The sequence below is a fragment of the Pinus tabuliformis genome, chromosome 6 (assembly GCF_031772625.1).
Source record: "Pinus tabuliformis cultivar Carrire ecotype Pingquan chromosome 6, CPIR1, whole genome shotgun sequence".
Lineage (NCBI taxonomy): Eukaryota > Viridiplantae > Streptophyta > Pinopsida > Pinales > Pinaceae > Pinus > Pinus tabuliformis.
In genome coordinates this window covers 744,637,289-744,664,034 of record NC_142292.1, presented here as the reverse complement: position 1 = coordinate 744,664,034, position 26,746 = coordinate 744,637,289, and the positions used below count along the sequence as shown (strand labels likewise).

General features: G+C 40.2%; 1 protein-coding gene across 3 annotated transcripts in view; it reads left to right on the top strand.

Annotated features, from left to right (window-relative positions):
* Positions 1 to 546: 546 nt before the first annotated feature.
* LOC149260880 (ASC1-like protein) overlaps positions 547 to 26,746 on the top strand; it is a 192,014-nt gene continuing 165,814 nt past the window's right edge. The window contains exon 1 of one of the 3 annotated variants that reach the window (XM_089421233.1): positions 547 to 981. In XM_089421233.1, coding sequence (XP_089277359.1) covers positions 817 to 981 — 165 coding nt within the window. In that variant the 5' untranslated portion in view covers positions 547 to 816. The remainder of the gene's footprint in view (positions 982 to 26,746) is intronic. The other 2 variants (XM_089421227.1, XM_089421229.1) reach the window with 2 other exon arrangements.

The following is a 26,746-nucleotide window of genomic DNA, read 5'->3' as shown; positions in this document are numbered from 1 at the left end:
ATGGATCATAGAAGCCTGAAAAAATAAAAATAATGTTAAAAAATAAAAATTAAAAATAACTTCATGGTTTTCACCCATGAGATTGACATGTACTACAAGAACCCATAGTATTGATGTGAAATATAACCAATTTAAATAAATAAATTAAACAAACCCAAATCCATCTTAATTCTGGATCTACTAAACAACAATCAAAATCAATTCTTATGAGATGTAGCACCAATAAAAATCATTTCTCTTAAAATGATAACTTCTTCTGAAATGACTTTTGGTAAATTCAAAAAATTAAAATAAATTTAAAATTAATAATAGAATGAAATTCCCTTTTGATTAAAACAATATCTATACAACTTAATTAAAAAACATTTCACTAGACAACTTAATTTAGAAAATATCTTTTAAAATGGCACAAGATAAATGACATTCACTAAAAATGAAGCAACTCCGCTGGTTTACCAAAAAATGGCCTTTCTAAAAATTAGGTGGAATCTGCATGGAATCAAGTGCATCCACAAGATTGACCAATTGACTACCCTGTAGCCTAAAGTTCCCTTCCATTTTCAGCCAGTAAATTGGACCTAATTAGATCTGAACAGGAAATTGGATCTAATTAGATTTGACACAAATGAAGTGCTTTACTATTCCTTCATCCCTTCACCGAGAAGCCCAATTCAGGGGAGACTTCCTCTTCGGCCTTTGGACTCATTTCCTTGAAAATTTACCATCCACATCTACGCTACACTGTCGTTTGGCTTTTGGATGCATAGCGCCGAACCCAATTCGGAATTCGAGAGCGGCAGGTAAACGGCAGATTTGATGTTATATTGTGTACTGGGATTTGAGGTTTCAAAGATTTCAATGGACAGCAAAATTGACTGGGAATTCGAAGCCTATCCCGAGGTTGGTGACCTTGCTATGGTGCCCGTCTTCGTTGTTATGTTTCCAGTGGCCCGCTTCTTGCTTGACAGATTACTATTTGAGGTAACTTAATTAAGTTTTTCTGGTTTACGTCGTTGTAGTTAATCGATTGAAAATCAGGAATTGAACACAGAATCCTTTAAGGTCCATGGCATTCTTCTGTTTTTTTTGCGTTTCCTCTTCTGTTTTCAATGTTGATGTTGCTCTTGCTTCGTTTTGAGGTGGCCATGGCTATTCATTTATTGATTTTGCATTCATTTGTGCTATAAAAAATGACCTTTTATCCCCGTGTTAGTGGGATTCGTACCTCTCTCATTGGCAATTGGTATTGAAATATTTTTTAATAGAAATAAAACATTTTGTACGGATGAAACATAAGTAAAACATTCTATACCGATTACACATAATTACAGTATTGTCACCCATGTCTGTACTTGTAGGTGTTTTACATTTAGTATCTAAATCCTGATAGTTTCTTTTTCTATACTTTTAGGCCCTCCCAAAAATTGGACTCAGACCAGGGTCAAGGATGTTCTCCTTAAAACACAAGCCAAACAGAAAGCTCTAGGATTGGCATCGGATTCCACATAATTTTCATGTGGGTTACAAAGCTTGGCTTTGTTTGGACAAGTGTTGGTTCAGGGCACAACAACATTATAATCTTCAACCCATTTCCTATGGTCGTACACAATTTTCTAGTATGAGGGCTCAAACGGATTTTTGTTTGGAACTTCCAGCACATCTGGGCATCCATTATGTGGATAATGTTAATAGTATCACTGCATGAAGCATCACACTTGGAGGAGGTACAAATATTATATCTGCCAGACGCACCCCAGACGTACTCCAGTAATACAAGCTCCTCCCTCACAGGATTTTCTTTTCGACACCTGAACTAGAACAACATGCACTAAGCAAATCACAACATATTTAGTCAGTTGACAAGGGTCCCTGTCCTCACAAAGTCAAATGTATCCCCAGTTAACATTTTAAACATACTTCTCACATTTAAAAAAAAGGGACAATTTCTTCAAAGTATGGAGGAATGGTGTGTATATTAATAGATATTGTAATTATGTTGGATATGGTTAATTACTCTTTTAATTCCTCAGGCAACATGAAGTCGAACTTGCATAGAGTATTTGGAGTTTTGTTATTATTTTAATATTCTTGGATGGTTCAGGATTGCCAAGCTTTTTTCTTCTAATATAAAGATGCTCTGAGTCCCATATCGACATAAAAGGGTAATGCAAGTGAGCGTTTTTAATCATATTTGTCTCACTTTGTGCTTTACCGTTTGTGCTTATTCTCATCCATATCACACAAAGACGTATGATAAAATGTGAAATTTCAAGTTATATTCACCATTTTGTTGTGATTGTATTGTATGAACTGAAAACTGAAATTGGACTACAGTAAGTGTCCTAGCATATGAGAGGAATTAGAAAGACGGGGAAATATAATTAATACAATAAAGTGAAAATACATCATGTATCTAGGTTGCTTAGCTAGAAAATTGATGAGTATTGTGACTAAGTATCTAGATGTCCTGGTGGATGGAAGTTAACCGATATGAGGTCTTTATGGGACGAATGGTTAGGGAAAAGCCAAAAAGCCCTCTTGACGCTGTATAAAGGAAGTCAGTATTTGGTAAATAAAAAACCTAATGGTGACTGAAAAATTAATGGAGTTATTCAGATGTAGAATGGAATGAGTCCTGTGTAAGCTAGGTTTTATTGACTAGTACCAGAATGAGGGAAAGACACTTGATTTTGGATTAGAGATTGGATTACAATAGTTGGTCATCTGCCAGAATGAGGAAATCAGTATTCGGTAGATAAAAAACCCAATGGTGACTGAAAAAATTGATGAAGTTATTCAGTTGTAGAATGGAATGAGTTCTGTGTAGCCTAGGTTTTATTGAGGAGTGCAAGAATGAGGGCAAGGCACTTGATTTTGGATTAGAGATTGGATTACAACTCTCATCTAGAAGGGTGGGGGGAGAGTGATGTCAAACTATTTAATCAGATGACCAACATGTCAAACTATTTAGTTGTATTCATATGACCAACTATTTAATATAACGACTTTGGTGTCCTCTTCATCTACCACAACCTCGAATTTTGCTAGCTGCCTGAGAATATATTTCAGGTTGTTTATGTGGCTAGACATAATGACTTGAACTGATATGTTAAAAATGAATAATTGTAGCTTTAGAGAAAACTTTGCATTCATTCATTGTTAAAATTGGCAACTAGGGCCAAACTCCGCATGGGTCATCTTATTTATGACAGCTGATATTTTTCTTTGATTCCTCTCTCTGAGAGGTGTAGGATTGATCTAAAGATCGTTCGATTCTGACATTTTTTTTTCCGAAGAAGAGAATTCGTAATTTTCATTAATTTCAGAAAATTACATGTTGTAGATGCTGAACGCATATGCTGTAGTGTGGGTAAACCACTTACAAAACAATACTTCAGGAGAAGTATGCAGAAGAGCCCTCAAACAGGGCAGCAAGTAAATGGGTATGTAAACCCCAACAGGAGGATACCCCTACCCATTAAAATAAAAATAACAGAAAAAAAAACTATAGCTCCTGAGGAAAGTGCAGAAAATTCGATAATGGCCGCCAAGTCAAAGGGGAGAGGCACGAAATGGTAGAGAGCAGCCAAAGGTAGCCACACCTCCCCCACCCCCTCAAAACTCTCCACCTGAAGCCGAGGAAACCAGAGGAAGAAACCACCATATATCCAAAGAAGCCCGAAGAAAAAACCGACCAGAGACAGCCATGGAGAAGCGGCACGAATCGATGCAGAGACAGACTCCACACCTCAGATCCCTCAACGCTCCCCATAACTGCAGAGGTAAGCCAGCAAAAAGCCAAAAAAAGGACCCAGAGCCGCAAGGGAGTCCATCAGATCCCAGCCGGAGCAGAGACGGCTCGGTCCGGGGGCAGAGGCGGCTAGGGCAGCCACCTCGCCCCCACGAAGAGAGTCAAGAGGCCCAACAATACCCCTCCCTCGCTCCGCGGCTCAGCACGAAAAAGCCAAAAGCCAAAATTCCTTTGGTGAGACCGCCAAAATAGAGAGTCGGAAGTTGAGCAGGAGACCGCCGAAAAACCAGAAAGATGTGGACACACTCCGCCGCCGCCCAACTCAAAGCACAATGCAAGTCTCCGGACCTCTGCTGAAACTCAGAGACTAAGCAGTGCAGGCCACCAACCCGGGCTCGTCAGACGAAAACGATGATTGGATCAGAGTCGCGCTGAGGAAACGACGCAGGGGAGGAGACCCACAGGAGATAGGGGAGCGAAGGCCGAAGTCGAATCCTCGCCACAGGCTACCGGAGTCGCAGATCTCCAAACCCCTCCAGCCGCAGCGAAACCCGACACAGTTGAATCACAGAAGGTTGGTCGCACGTCGACGCCAAGCGATGGCGGCAAGAAGGGTGGCCAGAGACAGCGGCAAGCCCTGCCGCCGCAGGCGCAATGGCAGCAACCAGAGCCGAATAGAAACCCTAGGTTCTCCGCAGCTCCGGCTCTTCGAGAAAAATCCACCTCTTTTATCGCTTTTCTTCGATTCTGACATGTACAAATGAAGTTATGAATTTATTTTGATTATGGTTAAATTGTCAAGGTCGGCCAACACACTTATATAGGCTCAGAAGCCAGCAGTCACGTTGTTAAAATTGGCAACTAGGGCCAAACTCCACATGGGTCATCTTATCTATGGCAACTGATATTTTTCTTGGATTCCTCTCTTCGAGAGGTGTAGGATTGATCTAAAGATCATCCGATTTCGACATGTACAAATGAAGTTATGAATTTATTTTGATTATGGTCAAACTGTCAAGGTCGGCCAGAAAACTTATGTAGGCTCAGAAGCCCAATAGTCACGTCTATTCATCCTCAACGTTTGCTATAAATACATGATGCATTAGCCTCATTTGGACACACTCATCTTCACACATCTCTCCCTCTCCTCATTGATTGGGTACAGATTTCTGGGCAGTTTCTCTCTCCACACGTGCAAAGGAAAGGAAAGCAATTTTTTTTGTTCTGGGCATTGACCAAGTTTGACCAAATTTCAAAAACTGTTTTTGGGCTTCGTTGACCATCTTTGACTGTGATTTTTGGTGGAGGAGCTCTGTCCCAGCAGGGCGCATTTCTGGGCACAGAAATCGAGGCTAAACATTGACTTTGACCAATGTTGACTGCAGCTAGGGCTGACCGCAAGTTGACTATTGAACCAGATTTTTGACTGGGCTAATTTTGGACTATTTTGAGGGCTGATTCATCTTGCTGTTTGGAGGTCGAAGTTGACCAAATTGTTGAGGGTCAAATCTGCCCTATTGACCATCATTGACTTTTCTGGTTAGGGCTCTTTTGCTGCTGTTATAAATTATCAGATTTGTAAATTTTACTATCTCTCTCTCTGCTGAACTATTGAAGACTATAAGAAGAATTGATAAAGGATTTCCCCACATTGGGGTTTGTCCGTGACTGGTGCCACATCTTGTGTCCTCTTGTCTTGGCTTGCCTTCTATTGTTTATGTTTATGTTCTATCTGCATTTTACTATCATGTTGATGTGATTGCTAAACTGGATATTGATATTGGGCTAATAAAGAAATTGAAGTAAAATTGCTCTTAAGCATAGAACATACCATTGCTGCCTAAAATTAACATGGAATCGGTGCTGAGGTGAAGACAAAGCCCAAGCAAGAGTGAAAGAGGAATCACCAAAGACAGTTGGACAAGGACAAAAGGCTCAATGAGTTTCTCATCCTACTTCTCGGCTGAAGACAAACTCCATGTTAAATCTGACTATCATGGATGGAAGATGTCTCTTGATTTGACCTTGGAAGAAAAAGAAGTGATGAATTATGTGCATGGTAAAATCCCTGAACCTCCTTCAAATGCACTGGCTGTTGCGAAGACCAAGTACAATAGGGCTGAAGTCCAATTCGAGAAGAAAATCAAGATATTAAGGACTGATAATGGGACTGAGTATGAATCCAATGAATTCCAAGATTACTGCAGAGAAGCTGGCATTAAGAGGGAGACGATAATGCCATACACTCCCGAGCAGAATGGTGTGGCTGAAAGGAAGACTCGCTCTATTGTAGAAGTTGTCTATGCCATGCTTCATGATCAAGGTCTTCCGAAGTTTCTATGGGTTGAAGCAACAAATACCGCTGTGTATGTTCAAAACTGATGCCCTCATCAAGCATTGGACTCCAAGACTCCTGAAGAAATGTTCACTGGTAAGAAACCCGATGTCTCTCATTTTAGAATTTTTGGAAGCCCCGTATATTTTCATGTGCTGAAAGAGAAAAGAAGCAAATTGGGTGCACCTGGGAAGAAAGGAATCTTTGTGGGTTATAGTGAAAATTCTAAGGGATATAGAATTTATGTGGCTGGTCAAAAGGAAGTTGAGATAAGTCATGATGTCACCTTCGACGAAGATATGGCCCTCAGGAAGATCAACAACCTTCCTATCCTCAAGAAGGACAAAGAAGTTGACACCAAAAATCAAGGTGAAAAAGAGGAAGAAACGATGCTTGATGTTGATGAACCTATGGATCCAATTGATCCTCCTCCTCATGAGCCTTCCTCCTCCAAGAGGAGATCCTCATGGCTTAGGGAGACTCTCGAAGATGCCGAGAGACACATTGCACCAAGGGGGACTTTTCGTAAAAGCAAGAAGCCGAACAAGAATCAAGGATATTTGACCGCCCTGAGCACTGTCACTCAATCATTCGAAGAAGCCGTGAAGCAACAAGTATGCAAGGATGCTATGAATGAAGAATATGAGTCAATTATGAAGAATGATGTCTGGGATGTGGTTCCTAGACCCCAGGACAAATCGGTTGTCACCTCCAAGTGGCTCTACAAAATCAAGCATGGAGCTGATGGAAGTGCAGAAATGTTCAAGGCTTGCTTTGTTGCTCAAGGCTTCTCTCAAAAGGAAGGTGTAGATTACGATGAGATATTTGCACCTATTGCCCGATGCACCACCATCCGCTCGACCATAGCCCTTACTGCCTCACAAGGATGGAACCTACATCAGATGGATGTCAAGACCGCTTTCTTGCATGGTTCAATCAAAGAGGAAGTCTATGTGGAACAACCTGAGGGGTTTGAAGTTCATGATCGGGAATGTCATGTATGCAGGTTGAAGAAAGGTCTCTATGGATTGAAGCAAGCACCTCGGGCTTGGTATGAGAGGATCAATAACTATCTGATGAAGCTGGGATTCATTAGAAGTGAAGTCGATCCAAACCTTTATTTTAAGGTTGAAAATGATAAACCTCTCATTCTGGTACTTTATGTGGATGACCTCTTTCTGACAGGTGCAGACCCTCTCATTCACAAATGTAAGAGGGATTTGGCTTCTGAATTTGAGATGAAGGACCTAGGACCGATGCACTATTTCCTAGGGTTGGAGGTCTGACAAAATCCAGGTGAAATTTTCCTCTCTCAAGGAATATGTTGTGAAGATATTGGAAAGATTTGGGATGGTGGACTACAAGCCTGTGACTACTCCGATGGAACATAACTTTAAGAAGTTATGTGGTAGTGCTGCTGGACTTGAATTAGGAAATGCGTTTGAGTATTGTCAACTCATAGGAGCACTGATGTTCTTGGTGAACTCTCGTTCGGACATATGTTTTGCAGTTAACACATTGAGTCAATACATGGTTGAGCCTCATCATACAAATTGGATTGTTGCCAAGAATCTTCTGAGGTATCTTCGGGGCACAATCGCTCATGGACTGAGATATATTGCTGGAAATGTGAGGCTGCATGGTTATTGTGATGCTGATTGGGCTAGCAGTGTGGTGGATCGCAAGAGCACTTTTGGATGTTGTTTTTCTTTGGGTTCTGCTTCAATATCCTGGATGAGCAGGAAGCAAAAATGGGTTGCCTTGAGCACCACCGAGGCCAAATACATCGTTGCTAGTATGGCCTCCTATGAAGCTGTTTGGTTGAGGAAGCTCTTTAGTGAGCTGTTTGGACATGTGCTGGATACCACTGTGATCCTCTGCGACAACTAGAGTGGTATCCGATTATCAGAGAACTCGTGTTTCATGATTTCTCCAAGCATATAGATATCAGGTACTACTTTATCCAGGATATGGTACAACAAGGAGCAATAAGGCTCCATCACATTGGGATTGATGAGCAGGTTGCCGATATTCTGAAAAAGCCCCCGAGGAAGGTCAATTTCTTGGCCTTCCGAGAACGACTTGGAGTCGTGGAGAGACCCTCTTATGAGGGTCCTGTATGAGATGGGCATTGAGCTTGGGAGCTCCGGGGGGCTTGGGGTACTTCTTGGAGCGGTGAACAACCATAGAGTGAGTGGTTCAACCTTCCCCTAGTGGTTTTGCTATGTACATGGTGAGTGGTTCAGCCTTCCCTTGTGATACCCCTTGGCGACATGTAGGCAGGATGAGTGGTTCATCCTTCTCCTGCCGAGACATCCTACCCATGTAGTCTGGGACTTATGGGAAGTACCTCTCATCTGGCCAATGAGTAGGGAAATGAGGATAGGGACCATAGTACTATCGATGAACGCATCGTGTACTCCCGTACCCCCTTATGCTACGATGACCGATATTGATCTGGGATCAATTGGAATTGACTTCGAGTCAGTAAGATGGTATGGGACACTCTCTTTTGATTGGAACTGACTTTGGGTCAGTAAGAGTGGTACGACACACTCTCCTTTGATTGGGATTGACTTCGTGTCAGTAGAGAATGGTATGATACATTCTCGATCACTTCTTCTTCTTCATAGTTCAGCAGAGCAGAGCAGTGCATTGATGGCAAAGATAGTACAAAGTGGCAGATGGATTAGCAGATGGAGTTCTCCCTAGTTGAGAGGGAGTGTTAAAATTGGCAACTAGGGCCAAACTCCACACGGGTCATCTTATTTATGACAGCTAATATTTTTCTTGGATTCCTCTCTCCGAGAGGTGTAGGATTGATCTAAAGATCATCCGATTCTGACATGTACAAATGAAGTTATGAATTTATTTTGATTATGGTCAAATTGTCAAGGTCGACCAACAAACTTATGTAGGCTCAGAAGCCCAACAATCACGTCTATTCATCCTCAACGTTTGCTATAAATACATGATGCCTTAGCTTTATTTGGACATACTCATATTCACACATCTCTCTCTCTCCTCATTGATTGGGTACGGATTTCTGGGCAGTCTCTCTCTTCACACGTGCGAAGGAAAGGAATGCAAATTTTCTGTTTTGGGCTTTGACCAAGTTTGACCGAATTTCAGAAATTGTTTTTGAGCTGCGTTGACCATCTTTGACTGTGATTTTTGGTGGAGGAACTCTGTCCCATCAGGTAGCATTTATGGGCACAAAAAGCGAGGCTAAACATTGACTTTGACCAACGTTGACTGCAGCTAGGGCTGACTACAAGTTGACTGTTTGACCAGATTTTGACTAGGCTGGTTTTGGATTGTTTTGAGGGCTGATTCATCTTGATCTTGCTCTTTGGAGGCCGAAGTTGATTGAAGTTGACCAAATTGTTGACGGTCAAATCTGCCTTGTTGACCATCGTTGACTTTTCTGGTTAGAGCTCTTTTGCTGCTGTTATAAATTATTAGATTTGTAAATTGTACTATCTCGCTCTTTGCTGAACTATTGAAGATTATAAGAAGAATTGATCAAGGGTTTCCCCACATTGGGGTTTGTCCCTGGCTGGTGCCACATCTTGTGTCCTCTTGTCTTCTACTGTTTATGTTTATGTTCTATCTGCATTTTACTATCATGTTGATGTGATTGCTAAACTGGATATTGATACTGGGTTAATAAAGAAATTGAAGTAAAATTTCTCTAGAGCATAGAACATACCATTGTTGCCTAAAATTAACACACGTCTATTCATCCTCAACGTATATAAATAGAAGGTGACTTAGTCTCATTTGGACACACTCATCTTCACACTTCTCTCTCTCTCTCTCCTCATTGATTGGGTACGGATTTCTGGGCCCTCTCTTTCTCTCTCCACATGTCCGAAATTTCAGGAGGCCGAAATTTCAGGAGAGCAAAATTTTAGGAGGCTGAAATTTCAAGAGACCAAATTTTTGGACAGTTTGACTAAGCGTTGACCAACATGCGTTGACCTCCTTTGATTGCATTTTTGAGCACAAAAATCGAGGCTAAACGTTGACTGTTGACCAATGTTGACTACAGTTAGGGTTGACTGCAGGTGGGCTTTTTGAGCAGACTTTGACTGGGCTGAATTTGACTATTTTGAGGGCTATTTTATCTTGCTGTTTGGAGGCCGAAGTTGACTGAAGTTGACCGATTTGCTGAGGTTCAAATCTGCCATGTTGACCAACGTTGACTTTTCTGGTTAGGGCTCTTTTGCTGCTATTATAAATTATCAGATTTGTGAATTGTACTATCTCTCTCTGCTGAAATATTGAAGACTAAAAGAAGATTTGATCAAGGGTTTCCCCACATTGGGGTTTGTCCCTGGATGGTGCCACATCTTGTGTCCTTTTGTCTTGGCTTGTCTTATACTGTTTATGTTGATGTTCTATCTGCATTTTACTGTCATGTTGATGTGATTGCTAATCTGAATATTAATACTGGGCTAATAAAGAAATTAAAGTAAAATTTCTCTAAAGCAAAGAACATACCATTGTTGCCTAAAATTAACATGGTATTAGAGCTAAGGTGAAGACAAAGCCCAAGCAAGGGTGAAAGAGCAATCACCAAAGGCAGTTGGACAAGGGGAAAAGGTTCAACGGGTTCCTCATCCTACTTCCCGGTTGAAGACAAGCTCCATGATAAATTTGTCTATCATGGATGGAAGATGTCTCTTGATTTGACCTTGGAAGAAAAAGAAGTGATGGACTATGTGGAGGGTAAAATCCATGAACCTCCTTCAAATGCACCGGCTGCTGCGAAGACCAAGTACAATAGGGCTGAAGTCAAAGCAAACAAGATTATCAGGGATTCCATTGGCAAGCATCTGGTGGCCTACATCTCCAAATTGAAGACCTCCAAGAAGATCTATGACAGGTTGGTCAGCATGTTCAAGGTTAGTAGTGCTAATCAAATTCTATTTCTCAAGAATAAGTTGAAGGATATTAAGAAGGGCAAGGACGAGGATATTCAATCCTATTTCTTGAGGATTATTGAGATCAAGAATGATCTACTCTTGATTGGAGAAGTCATTCCTGACAGGGAACTTACTCTCACCACCCTTGGAGGACTCCCATCTTAGTGGTATGTATTTAGAACCACTGTCCTCAACAATGATCGAATTCCAGGGTTTGAAGAATTGATGTCGAGATGCATTCAAGAAGAAACAAGAATGATGGAGCAAGAAATGCTTTCTAATAGAAGAAACCCCGCTGCATTCTCCGCTCATGCCAAAAGGAGAAATAATGTAGGGTCTAAAGGTCATTTCCATTGAAAGCCTGGATCTAAGGGAGGAAAGAAGGGTAGGTGCTTTGTTTGCTATAAGTTTGGCCACTATGCAAGGGAGTGTCCAAATAGAAGGGACACATCGCATGATGATGATCACAATCATTCTAGGGGCAATTTCAACAACAACGACCACAGGAATGGTAGGTCCAATAGCAAAGGAAAAAGGAATGCGAGACATCAAGGAAATGGTCGACCCTCCAAGAAATCAAGGAACTCCAGGTATGACGAATCAAATGTTGTTAACAATAAGCAAAAAGAGTACTATCTTATATCGACCCTCTCCACTGCGTCTCCTCCGGACACTTTGGGAAATTGGCTGATTGATAGTGGTGCCTCAAGGCACTTCACCGGATACAAGGAAGCCCTCTCTAGTTTGATAGAAAAGAGACAAACTTGGAGATCATCCTTGGAGACGATGCCACCTATCCCGTGAAGGGAGTAGGGATGTTACCCTTCAATTCAATCAAGGTAACACTTCATTTGCAAGAAGTACTATATGTACATGATCTCAAGAATAACCTGGTGTCCATTTCTGCCATGTAGGACAAAGAATTCAAGGTGGCATTCATCGATGGAAGGTACATGTTTGGAAAAGAAATTTTAAAGATGCTTTTACTCTTGGGTTTAGGGTTGACACTTCCTATCAAGTTGGAGGAAGTCCATTGGGAGCCATGTCTTGCGACACATCTTTGCAATCTGAACTATGGCACCATAGGTTTGCCCATCTTCATTATAAGGCCCTACTCGATGTGAGACAAATGGTGACAGGTATGCCCGAGTTCAAAGTAGAGCATGAAGGTGTATGTTTGGGATGTGCTGAAGGAAAACTTACAAGGGGACCATTCCCCTCAAGTAATAGCAAGACCACATATATATTGCAATTGATCCACTCCGACATATCTGGTATGATGCCCATAAACTCTTTGGGAGGATACTTATATTATCTCACCTTTACAGATGATTATTCTTGCAAGATCTAGATCTACTTCTTGAAGAAGAAGGATGAAGTGTTCACCTGGTTCCGACACTTCAAAGCCTTCATTGAAAACCAATCCAAGAAGAAAATCAAGATATTGAAGATTGATAATGGGATCGAGTACGAATCCAATGAATTCCAAGATTATTGCAGAGAAGCTGGCATTAAGAGGGAGACTACAACGCCATACACTCCTGAGCAGAATGGTGTGGCTGAAAGGAAGAATCGCTCTATTGTAGAAGCAGTTCGTGCCATGCTTCATGATCAAGGCCTTCTGAAGTTCCTATGGGCTAAAGCTGCAAATACCGCCGTGTATGTTCAAAACCGATGCCCTCATCAAGCATTGGACTCCAAGACTCCCGAAGAAATGTTCACTGGTAAGAAACCCGATGTCTCTCATTTTAGAATTTTTGGAAGTCTCGTATATTTTCATGTGCCGAAAGAGAAAAGAAGCAAATTGGGTGCATCTGGGAAGAAAGGAATCTTTGTGGGCTATAGTGAAAATTCTAAGGGATATAGAATTTATGTGGCTGATCAAAAGGAAGTTGAGATAAGTCATGATGTCACTTTTGACGAAGATATGGCCCTCAAGAAGATCAACAACCTTCCTATCCTAAGGAAGGACAAAGAAGTTGACATCGGAAATCAAAGTGCAAAAGAAGACGAAACGATGCTTGATGTTGATGAACCTATGGATCCTATTGATCCTCCTCCTCATGATCCCTCCTCCTCCAAAGGAGACCCTTGTGGCTTAGGGAGACTATCGAAGATGCCGAGAGACACATTGCACTAAGGGGGAATTTTCGTGAAAGCAAGAAGCCGAACAGGTATCAAGGATATTTGACCGCCATGAGCACTATCATTCAAAATGAGCCTTCATTATTTGAAGAAGCTTTGAAGCATCAAGCATGGAAGGATGCTATGAATGAAGAATAAGAGTCAATTATGAAGAATGATGTCTAGGATATGGTCCTTAGACCCCAGGACAAATCGGTTGTCACCTCTAAGTGGCTCTACAAAATCAAGCATGGAGCTAATGGAAGTGCAGAAAAGTTCAAGGCTTGCTTTGTTGCTCGAGGCTTCTCTCAAAAGGAAGGTGTAGATTATGATAAGATATTTGCACCTGTTGCCTGATACACCACCATTCGCTCGATCATAGCCCTTGTTGCCTCGCAAGGATGGAACCTACATCAGATGGATGTCAAGACCGCTTTCTTGCATGGTTCAATCAAAGAGGAAGTCTATGTGGAACAACCGAGGGGTTTGAGGTTCATGATCGGGAATGTCATGTATGCAGGTTGAAGAAAGCTCTCTATGGATTGAAACAAGCACCTTGGGCTTGGTATGAGAGGATCGATAACTATCTGATGAAGCTGGGATTCACTACAAGTGAAGCTGATTCGAACCTTTACTTTAAGGTTGAAAATGATAAACCTCTCATTCTGGTACTTTATGTGGACGACCTCTTTCTGATAGGTGCAGAGCCTCTCATTCACAAATGTAAGAGGGAGTTGGCTTCTGAATTTGAGATGAAGGACCTAGGACCAATGCTCTATTTCCTAAGGTTGGAGGTCTGGCAAAAGGCAGGTGAAATTTTCCTCTCTTAAGGAAAATATGTTGTGAAGACATTGGAAAGATTTGGGATGGTGGACTGCAAGCTTGTGACTACTCCGATGGAACTTAACTTTAAGAAGTTATGTGGTAGTGCTGCTGGACCTGAATTGGGAAATGCTTTTGAGTATCGTCAACTCATAGGAGCATTGATGTTCTTGGTGAACTCTCGTCCAGACTTATGTTTTGCAGTTAACACATTGAGCCACTATATGGTTGAGCCTCATGATATACATTGGATTGGTGCCAAGAATCTTTTGAGATATCTTTGGGGCACAATCACTCATGGACTGAGATACACTGTCGGAGATGTGAGGCTGCATGGCTATTTTGATGCTGATTGGGTTGGCAGTGTGGTGGATCACAAGAGCACTTTTGGATGCTATTTTTCTTTGGGTTTTGCTTCGATATCCTGGATGAGCAGGAAGCAGAAATCGGTTGCCTTTAGCACCACTGAGGACGAATACATAGCTGCTAGTATGGCTTCCTATGAAGTTGTCTGGTTGATGAAGCTCTTTAGTGAGTTGTTTGGACATGTGCTGGATACCACGTGATTCTCTGCGACAACTAGAGTGGGATCCGATTATAAGCTAATCTAGTGTTTCATGATCATTGCAAGCATATAGATATCAGGTACCACTTTATCCAGGATATGGTACAACGAGGAGCAATAAGGCTCCATCACATTAGGATTGATGAGCAAGTCGCCAATATTCTGACAAAGCCCTTGGGGAAGGTCAAGTTCTTGGCCTTCCGAGAACGACTTGGAGTCGTGGAGAGACCCTCTTATGAGGGTCCTGTATGAGATGGACATTGAGCTCTAGGAGCTTCGAGGGGCTTGGGGTACTTCTTGGAGCGATGAGCAACCATAGGGTGAGTGGTTCAACCTTCCCCTAGTGGTTTGCTGTGTATTGGGTGAGTGGTTCAGCCTTCCTCTAGTGGTTTGCTGTGTATTGGGTGAGTGGCTCAGCCTTCCCTAGTGGTTTGCTGTGTACTGGGTGAGTGGTTCAGCCTTCCCCTGTGATACCCCTCGGTGACATGTAGGTAGGATGAGTGGTTCATCCTTCTCCTGCTGAGACATCCTACCCATGCACTCTGGGACTCATGGGAAGTACCTCTCATTTGGCTAATGAGTAGGGAAATGAGGATAGGGACCATAGTACTACCGATGGACGCATCGTGTACTGCCGTACTCCCTATGCTAGGATGACCGATATTGATCTGGGATCAATTGGAATAGACTTCGGGTCAGTAAGTGTTGTATGAGATACTCTCTTTTGATTTGAACTGACTTCAGGTCAGTAAGAGTGGTATGACACACTCTCCTTTGATTGGTATTGACTTCGGGTCAGTAGAGAATCGTATGATACATTCTCGATCACTTCTTCTTCTTTATAGTTCAACAGAGCAGAGCAGAGTAGAGCAGTGCATTGATGGCAAAGATAGTATAGATTGGCAGATGGATTAGCAGATGGAGTTCTCCCTAGTTGAGAGGGAGTGTTAAAATTGACAACTAGGGCCAAACTCAACATGGGTCATCTTATTTATGACAGCTGATATTTTTCTTGGATTCCTCTCTCTGAGAGGTGTAGGATTGATCTAAAGGTCATTCGATTCTGACATGTACAAATGAAGTTATGAATTTATTTTGATTATGGTCAAATTGTCAAGGTTGGACAACAAACTTATGTAGGCTCAGAAGCCCAACAGTCACGTCTATTCATCCTCAATGTTGCATATAAATAGAAGGTGACCTAGCCTCATTTGGACACACTCATCTTCACACTTCTCTCTCTCTCCTCATTGATTGGGTACGGATTTATGGGCCTGTCTCTCTCTCCACATGTTCGAAATTTCAGGTGGCTGAAATTTCAGGAGAGCGAAATTTCAGGAGGCCGAAATTTCAAGAGACCGAATTTCTAGACAGTTTGACCAAGTGTTGACCTCCTTTGACTGCGTTTTTGTGAGGGCTATCTCTGTTTGGGCAGGCCGCATTTATGGGCACATAAATCGAGGCTAAACATTGACTCTTGACCAGCGTTGGCTGCAGCGAGCGCTGATCGCAGGTGGGCTGTTTGACCAAACTTTGAATGGGCTGAATTTGACTATTTTGAGGGTTGTTTTATCTTGCTGTTTGGAGGCCGAAGTTGACTGAAGTTGACCGATTTGCTGAGGGTCAAATCTGCCCTGTTGACCAGCGTTGACTTTTCTGGTTAGGGCTCTTTTGTTGCTGTTATAAATTATCAGATTTGTAAATTGTACTATCTCTTTTTGCTGAACTATTGAAGACTAAAAGAAGATTTGATCAAGGGTTTCCCCACATTGGGGTTTGTCCCTGGCTGGTGCCACATCTTGTGTCCTCTTGTCTTGGCTTGTCTTCTATTGTTTATGTTTATGTTCTATCTGCATTTTACTATCATGTTGATGTGATTGCTAATCTGAATATTGATACTGGGCTAATAAAGAAATTGAAGTAAAATTGCTCTACAACATAGAACATACCATTTTTGCCTAAAATTAACACTTTTGCTAGCTGCTTGAGAATTTATTTTAGGTTGTTTGTGTGGCTAGACATAATGACTTCAACTGATATGTTAAAAATGAAAAATTGTAGCTTTAGAGAAAATTTTGCATTCATTATTTGTGCTCTAGCCTCCAAATATCTTGTTTATATTATCCTAGATTAAGTTTGATGATTTTTCCAAATCTATATGATGCAAGTTGCAACTTTGAGTCTGCGAGAGCAAGGCAAATAGTAGCTTTTGTTTTATCATCTTTGTTCTACCATTCCAATAATTTATTTGGATATGTTGGTGATTTCTCAGTTCCTTTTACAATTTCCATAGCTTTTTGTTCAGTTTTTTTTTTTTAATTTAGGTACTTTGCATTACATCAAATGAGGATTACACAGACCAATTTTTTATTGCTACTGGTCTATTCGAAGGAAAACCAGACTAGCAATATATGTTCAAAGTCTCGAGGTTGTTAAGACCTCGTCTAACTAGAGCATCTTGTAAATAGAAACTTCTAAAAATAGGCTATCTGTGCCAGACCTTGACATACATCGACATGAGAAGACAAAAATATTACTAGTGCTGCAAGCGAAAAACCAATGAGTCATAACAACTATTGGGCAGGATCTCCAGGCATCTGCGTTGGTTGGTCATTACCTTCATTTGAGGAGAAGGAGATGTTGGCTGATCTCCTAGCTAGAATGGTTAGCTTGCTGTCAATACTGTCAATTTTTTCCTCCAGCTCCGCTAATCTAATAGAATCCTCCCATTGAGTCCTCCTGTACCTCCCTATGCCACTTGCAATATTCAAATGACGTTAACCTTGTGTTGTCTTCGTGCCATGATCGATGAAGTGACGAGAGTGCATGCAATTCGCCAAGTATAGTGGGAAGCCCCCTTTCGTGTGAGTTGGCATCATATCAAGGTGGCGAGGGGGGGAATGCCCGCTCCTGGACACCCTCCTTGGGGGATAAGGTCCTTCGTAGCTAGATCTTGACAGTGACTTTGAATGGATTCTGGAATGGCTTCACTCCAATGCAAGTCAAGGGGATGAGCTATCTGAGTCCAAAATTGGATAGCTTGTTAGCTAGTTTGTTTCCATCTTTGTGGACATGAGAGAGGAGGGGAGCTATGATTTTTGCTAGGATTTTTTGTGGTATTACCTATTCGAGCTTCCAACCTCCAACTCTTAGAGACTTCAGAAGGGTTTGATCAAAATCGGATTTTTGCAAAAGATATTGATAATGGTCTTGGAATCTCCTTCAATAATGAGCTTGTGAAATTGTTTGCAGATTGCAATTGAGAGACTCTACTATAATGCCCAGATTTCAACAACATTATTAGTGTTGAGGCCTATGGCACCTACATAAACATGTAGAATTTTCCAATTAGTGCTACGACATACTCCACCATAACTAGGTTGACTTGCATTTCCTTTCGAGGCCTCGTTGAAGTGAAGTTTGATGAAGTGCTCCGGGGGGGGGGACCAAAAAGAAGAGCTGGAAGGGAAGAAATTGGGGACAAAGGTGTTGAAAATGTAACTAATATCAATGTTCATAATTGTTGTTTAGCTCATGACATGATGTAATCCATATGTATTTGTTAAAAGGAGAAAATAAAATTATTGAAAAGATCAAAAGAAAAATTATTTTTAAAAAGCATGGGTTTCATGCTTATTCTATTTATGTTTCTAGCTCCAAGCACCCATTGTGTGCTCCTAGGGTTGAGTCACGAGTCATTGTCCTTGTCATTATGTAATAAACCCTTCTTGGGATTTTTGTATCAAGAAAGAAATTTGTATTTGTATCAAAATTGTAAGTTTACCCTCCTCCACCAAGTCGGCCTCAACTCCCATCAAGTCAACCTCATGAAGGGAACTCGACCTCACAAGAAGACTATATATAAGTAGTGCATTCGACCTATTGAGCATCCAAGCAAGACAAGTTCGATTTGCAATCCTTAGAAGTGCGAAGACAACAAAGAAGGAATGTAAAAGGCTTGAAGAAGGAAAAACCCTATTGAAGGAAGGAGGAACACTAGGGAAGGAAAGAAAGCAGTTTTCTATTGTTTCTAGACCACATGTACGAAGATTCTGAGTTGCAGGAGGGGCTGAAAATTGCAAGTCTACAGTATAGGCCGAAGTTTTGATGCAGGAGGCTGAAATTTGTGATTGAAGCAAGATTGAAGAGGGTTGACTCTTGTTCACTAGAAGCTAATTTTTGTTATCTTGAAAGGGATTTCTTGGGAGGCTGACTTGGTGGATTGGAGGAAGTCTTATTGTAGGTCAAAGGGTCTTGGTTGTCTCATTTGATTTTGCTCTTGAAGAAGAGGAGAATTTTTGAATTTTCCCCTAGAAGAGGGGTTTTGCCCTGGTTGAGAGCCTATATCCCTTGTCCTTGTTGTTTTGATCTTCATGCACTTATGTTTTGGTAATTGCTTGATGATAAAAAGATAAAAGAAGACATAAAAGCAGATAATCAGAATACAAAGAAATCACAAGTAATTATCAAAATAAGAAAATCTATCTTCCCTTCTAATTTTCTAACATGGTTCTATAGCTAAGGTGAAGTAGAAGAGGAAAAAGGCAACTTGAAGGTTAATTGCTCTCATTAAGGTTCAAGAAAGGATTCAAGATAGATCATAAGGAGTAGAAAAGTGTTTATCTATTAGGAGGAAGAAAGTTTTGGGTAATCATATTCAAGTCTTGGTTTACTATAAGCTACCTTGAAGAAGAGAACCTATTGAAGGCTACAAAGATATCTAGTAAGGGTGACATTAACAAGTATACCTATGGCATCATCAATGAAATCTGGGAACAAACTTCAAGGAGCTTCTAACTTTAGAGCATGGAAGAAAAGGACGAAGCAAGAAATGAAGTATTGGATTTAGTACAAGGAAAAGTCAAAGAACCAACTGATGATGATAGAAAGGAAAAGTACAATGAAAATGACATTATAGCCATGAGCCTCATTGTGGATGGAATTAAAGACAACTTGATTCCCTACATATCCACACTAAATACTTTAAAGAGCATGTATGATGCCCTTTACAAGCTATTTACAATCAAGAATATTGGACAAGTGGCAAGTCTAAAGAATGAACTACGAACTGTCAAGATGACTAAGGATGATGTAGTGTCTTCTTATTTTGTAAGGATTTCCCGTATAAGAGATGAACTACAAGTAGTTGATGAAATTATCCCTATAAGGAGCTTGTGATTGCTACCCTACTAGACTACCAAAGTCTTGGAATGCCTTTGCCGTTGGAATTAGTAGTTGGAAATGTGTACTGCTTGTGCTCAAGAAGAAGCTCATCTTGTATAAGTAGGTGGAAAGCAAGAAGATGAAGAGAACACCACCTCAAATGCCTATTCTACTCATTTTAAGAAGAATGGACGAAATAAGAAGTTTAAAGGGTCAAAGAAAAATTATCATGGGAAGATTGACCTTTCTAAAATAGAATGCTATCATTTTCACGAGATGGGACACTATAAGAACCAATGTCTCGAGAATCCTGAGAACAAGAAGAGAGAAAGTGACCAAGCTACAATTGCAGTTGATGATGTTCCACCAAAGAAGACCAAAATTGAGGAGTCTGAGGTCAAAGACTTATTGTATTGAGTCTTTAGGGATGTTATCCCTTATATATCCTTTTGTTTATAGTATAGGTTACTATTTTAGGCCTTGTAGAATTTCTCTTATGTTTGACTCTAGGATTAATCTTTCTTTTTGATTCCTAGGGTTTATAGATCTAATATGTTTTGATAAGAAAAGTTTTAAGTTGTTTTAGATAAGTTGAAGAAATCCCTCGCAATGGTTGGATTGAAGTAAAGAAAAGAGGGAGCTTCAACTTTTCTCAAAATATAAGTACCCTGTTCTTTATTTCTTTTACATTATTGTTGATTTCCTCTATAAATCTAGCTTATTTTTGTTGCTTGATTATAATCCTTTCTCTTATTTTCCTTGGAAGAATGGTTCGCATGTATACTCTAAGGAATGCTTGTAATAAGGATTTTAGATAGATTCAGAGGGAGACTCGAAAGGAAAACTTGAACCTTGAAAGAAGCTTTGTTTGCAGAAGGAGCCTTTCAAGAGGAAACCCTACAAGGTTTATAGTAGAAGTAACTCAAGGTATGTTTAAGATTACAAGATATGTAGCAGGACTTCATCATTAAAGAAGGTACAATCATTTTGCCTTTAAAATTTGATTTATATTAATAACTCTCTCATTTCTAGGGTTTTGCTATAGAATCATGAAGATTCTTATATTATTAGGGTATTCAATTTCTAAGATTAAATCAACCCTTGTAATAACTATCTCTTGCTATTTGTTCATTTTGGTAAAACCCTAGTCTTTTGATTTTTAGGGTTTGTTGATGATATCTAGGGCATACAATAAAACCCTAGCTTTTTAGGGTTTGTTAATAATATCTAGTGTTTATGACAAAATCCTAGTAGAGGTTGATATAAGATCCTAGGGCATGAAAGTGGAACCCTAGGTGTAAATGCTTCCGCTATGGTTGAAACCCTAACATAGTTTAAGTTGTTGGATATCTAAGGTTTAATATTAAAGTTAGAGTTAATTTCATGCTCTTGTACATATATATTTGTGTGCTTGGTTGTACTTGTTGATGAGATTTGCAGGTACATAGTTTTCAAGAAGTTGTAAAGATGTATGTCTACCTCGTACTTGATGTTGACTTTATGATGATGTTGAAGATGTATGCCCACCTCATACTTGATGATGACTTTTGAACATGATGGAAAGAGGACGCTGCAAGAACCCTGATGACATTGAAGTTTACACTGATAATTGAAAGCGGACCTTATTGCCATATGAATATAAAGAATGATGTTCCTGAAGGTCGAAGTTCTTTGATGATATGATGATGTAAAAGAAAGAGCCTGTGTTGCTGGTAGAATATAGTTGTTAATAATGGACTTATCTCCCTAAGTTGAGAGGGAGTTTGGATGTATTTATTTTATGAAGGAAAGTGTATGTCCTATATAGTTGAGAGGGAGGATATGATTCTCTGCTTCATGTGTCATGCAGTTGTACGTCTAGTGAAGGACATGAGGAAAGAGTGAGATTGAAGAATGGCTAAAGCACTACTGATGGTTATTCGTGTTTGATGAAGTTGTGAACAAGACTCGGTTGTTTTGAGAAGTGTCGACACTGAGTTTGGTGCTGCTTGAGAAGTTGGAAAAGGAAGCTTCAATCAAGCTTTGTTTGGATATTGTGATAACCTAAGTAGCATCAATATGGTTGAGGTCTCCAGATTTTATGCTAGTAGATTGATAGTAAGAACCAGTATATTGGAAGTTTGATACTGGTTGGGGTCATCGAGCTACAATATGTTCTAATGGATGAACAAGTAGCTGATGTGTTGATCTCTCCCTGAGAAGTTTGAATATTTGATAAAGCATGCTTGTATTGATGGATATCTCTAATTTGGTTGAGAGGGAGAGGTGAGTACCTTAGGCTGCGTGCCCATATGATGGTACTTGGGAGGACATCTTGGCTTGGTTGGCATTGAGATCTCAGTTATAGTTTGGCCTTGATGATGTCGAGATCCCTGTGTGGGAGGGTATCTTGGTCTTGATGATATGGAGCTCTGTTTTAGTGTTGATATCTTGACCTTGATGATACCTAGATCCCTGTGAGGGTTGGTGTCTTGGCATGGAAGCCTAGATGGTATCTATATCCTGTTGGATTGATACCAGGGATGTAGCCTGATGGTACCTATAGTGGCAAGTTGCCTTGATGACACCTTAGTCTCTGTTAAGTTGGAGTCTTGGTAGGTAGCCTTGATGACACTTGTTTGATACCTTGGCAGTTTTTGGCCTTGATGGTATCTAACATTGAATATGTTGTTGTACTCTTCGTGGAACACTTCAAATTGAGGTCATCCTTGTACTACTGACTGAACAATTATGAATACCTCCCTAGTTAAGAGGGAGTGTTGAAAATGTAACCAGTATTGATCTTCATAATTGTTATCTAGCTCATGACATGATGTAATTCATATGTATTTGTTAAAAGAAGAAAAGAAAAGTATTGAAAAGATCAAAAGAAAATTTATTTTTATAAAGCATGGGTTTCATGCTTATTCTATTATGTTTCTAGGTCTAAGCACCCATTGTGTGCTCGTAGGGTTGAGTCATGAGTCATTGTCCTTGTCATTATGTAATAAACCCTTCTTGGGTTTTTTGTATCAAGAAAGAAATTTGTATTTGTGTTAAAATTGTAAGTTTACCCTCCTCCACCAAGTCAGCCTCAACTCCCATAAATTCGGCCTCATGAAGGGAACTTGATCTCACAAGAAGACTATATATAAGAAATGTTGAGCATCCAAGCAAGACAAGTTCAATCTGCAATCCTTAGAAGTGCGAAGACAAGAAAGAAGGAATGAAAAAGGCTTGAAGAAGAAGGAAAACCCCTAGTGAAGGAAGGAGGAACACTAGCGAAGGAAAGAAAGCAATTTTCTCTTGTTTCTAGGCCACACATGCGAAGATTTTGAGTTGCAGGAGGGGCCAAAAGTTGTAGGTCTACAGTAAAGGCCAGAATTTTGATGCAAGAGGCCGAAATTTGTGATTGAAGCAAGATAAAAGAGGGTTGATTCTTGTTAACTAGAAGCTGAGTTTTGTTATCTTGAAAGGGCTTTCTTGGGATAGAAGAGGGTTGATTCTTGTTAACTAGAAGTTGAGTTTTGTTATCTTGAAGGGGCTTTCTTGGGAGGTTGACTTGGTGGATTGGAGGAGGTCTTATTGTAGGTCAAAGGGTCTTGGTTGTCTCATTTGATTTGGTTCTTCAAGAAGAGATGAGAATTTTTGGGTTTTCCCCTAGAAGAGGGGTTTTGCCTTGGCTAAGAGCCTACATCTTGTGTCCTTTTTGTTTTGATCTTCATGCACTTATGTTTTGGTAATTTCTTGATGATAAAAAGATAAAAGAAGACATAAAAGAAGATAATAAGAATACAAATGCATCACAAGTAATTATCAAAATAAGAAAATCTTTCCGCCTTTCTGATTTTCTAACAAGCGGGAGTCCGCCACAAGGAATAGGGGGAGAGACCCATTTTGGTTAGAATGACCTTTTTAGGTTGATTGCATTCCCAATCTTTGGAGGACCAAGGAAGAGAAAAAATTGTTTCCCTTATTTTATTTATGATAGCTTGCCAAATAAAGTATGCGGAGGCCATGATATTCTTAAATGTTCGTCTGTTATGCTCCTTCCAAATATCCCATAAGATGATGAATCCATGGCTGAGTTGCCATGCTCTATTGGCAATGGGATTGGTAAAAGGGGAGTCACGCTGAAATTGTAGAGTGGAGAGGACATTATTTTGTATTCTATTGGTCTGTCGAAAGAGCACAATAAGGTGGTCCCAGATAGAAGCAGAGAAGCTGCAACTACTGAGAAGATGATTGGCATTTTCTAAATTGGAGAAACAAAGAACACAGATTGAGGGGCTCTGCAAACTAGGACTTTGAAGCTTGTCCCATGTCAAAGTTTTGTTCAATAATAGAAGCCACAAAAAAGGAGCAATTATGAGCCATTGTTTGAGATTCCATATCTTATGCCATTTGCCTTGATCATCCTCATTGATGTTTCTTGTGAGAGAACTACAAGCTTCATAGACATTAAAATTGCCTGAAGGACAATAACCCCAACGAAGAATATCATTTCCCTCTTTAATCACAATTCTCTGTTTGCTAATTCTTGCTTGATAATTGTTATTTCTTGCATGACTTCCAATTGTACCATTTGGAAGTGTAGGGGGACGAGTCCCAGTTTTGTCCAACTAAGGTTTGACAGCTAGATAAGAGGGAGTCTCTGGGGCCACGAGTCATCCCAAAACAATGCATTGTTCCTGTTTTTGATTTCCCAAAAACAATGCTCTTGGACAAGATGTTTGTTGCTCCAAGCAACATTTTAGATATGAGAACCCTTGATATTGCCTGTCATTTTGATGGGCTGAGATTCCTGGGTATCGGGGGAATACATTGTTTCCACATTTTGCTTCATAAATCCTCGAGGTTTTTGATCCATCTCCACTAGGTTTTAGCACTTAAGGCTCTGTTGAGTGTATCTGGGTTGTAGAGACCAACGACTCCTTTTTCGGATGACAAATTTTGTCCCATGCAACTAGAGACCATTTTTGGTCTCTTTTGGTTCCCCCCTAGAGGAAGTTGCATTGAATATTTCTGATCTTGTTTAGGATGGTTTTGGGGGCTGCCATTGCTGAGAGAAGATAGGTGGGGAGGGATTGTGTAGTAACCTAGGAAAATTTTTGCCCTAGGGTTTCAGAAACTAGGGTTTGTGGTGAGACAAATAAATCATTTAGTAGTGCAATATAATAGGATCCACAATAGTCTAACAAAAATACAACCTCACTTGCTGATTCAATAAAAAATAACACTGTTCATCCAATCAACAATATTATTGTTCATCCAATCAACAACTAATCAACAAAAATTTCCAAGTCCACAGAAGGTAGCCAATGAACAATTCTACCAAAGTTCAGGATTGCATGTACAAATCTGGAAAGTAGAGCTAGTGTTTCTTCCAAATTCTAACCAACAGACTTAAAGGGGTACCCTTAGACCGAAATCTACTATAGAAAGATCAGTATTGAATGTAAGATTTGTTGTTTCCCCTTTTAAACCATTTCCAAGAACTCATCTGCCTCAAGATCGATACTATCTCTAGGGGGATTCTGGTCTGCCCAATCTCCAATCAACCTCCAAACAATCTTCTAAGGAAGTTTGACTCTTTTAGGATACCTTTGTTTTGCCTAGAACTCATCAATTGCCTTTGATTTACTATTCAACCTTAAGAGATATGACGTCCAACTCTAGGAGGGTTTTGGCCTACTGTAGAATGGTTTGAACTCACAAGGATTTAGGCCTTAGAAAGGTTGTGAATGTTTGGCTGCCCAGTGCTTTAATTTGACCTTAGGAATTTCTTCTAACTCAGGAGTACTTCACTCTATCAGCCTCAGGGATTGCGGCTTGCTTCAGAAATGTTTCCACAAAGATTTGGCCACCAGAACTACAGTCTGTCCAGACAATTAGCCTTTGAAGAATTTGTCTAACCTCATAGATGTGCCTTAAGATACCTTGTTGTTCCTTGGATGATGAATTTCCCTGTTGCCAGAACAATTAGAAAAATAAAATAAAACTAACTAGTGTGGAATCTTTCACCACTGAAATTAGTAGAAGAGAAGGGGTCTTAGAACCCTCAGAGCTCCAACTTAAGAAATCAGGTGATTTGTGTTGAGAAATCTAGGGCATTAGCATTAGGTGATTTCTCTTCAATTAGTGGTTGCTTGTGAATGTTTTTTACTTCTTTAGATTAGGATCTTCTTCTTCTTAGTTTATTAGTGTTCTTCTTCATCAAACAGTAACCAATGCATGAACATAAATAGACAAGAGACACAAAATGTAGGCTATTTGCCAGGGCCACACAAATTATTCTTATAGAGATTCTATTTGATGAATACCAAGACCTAGACCCTTGACCTATTAGCCACTCCAAGACCAAGACACTAGTTCTCTGTCTTCTATTTTTCCTTCTTGACTCCTCTTCCTCTTCAACCTTCTTAATCTTGAGATCATCTCCTCAATGAGCTGTAGATACACTAGAGATGGCATCGAGACATGTCAATGTAGTGTCACCAAAATGTGACCACTGTAGTAGCACCAAAATGCTGTGATAGATCCCAGAACAATAGCTTCTTCTTCAAAGCACCACATAATGGTCTTCCTCTGTTGTAACCTCAAGACCCTTATCTTATGAAACAGATCTTTTGTTGTGCCCTAAAAGGACCCTCACTATTCCTCCATCGATTATGTGAGTTCCTTCTTTGCATCTGACTTTTATCTCTTCCTTTTGCTGTGACTATGATCAGAATCTTAGAGAGGTCTGAGCCTTACTTATTGTGATTAACCTTAAACACAAACTTGCTGTCCCTCCCTTACCCATCCAAAAATATCAACAATGTCACTAAACTGTTGACTGTACTTCATCATCGAAATTTTAGAGGAATCCGAACTTCTGTGCTGTGATAATGCGGAGACCTTGCCCACCTATTTATGGTGGTTTGTCCCATATAATAAGCTGACCTATGTGAAAATTCCTATCCTCAAGGAACCCCTACTGCCGAAAAAAACTGAATTTACTTCTCCTACTTGATTTTAATATACATTATCAAGTTATTTTCTGAACACTGAAGTAAATTACTTCTGCAGCCTAC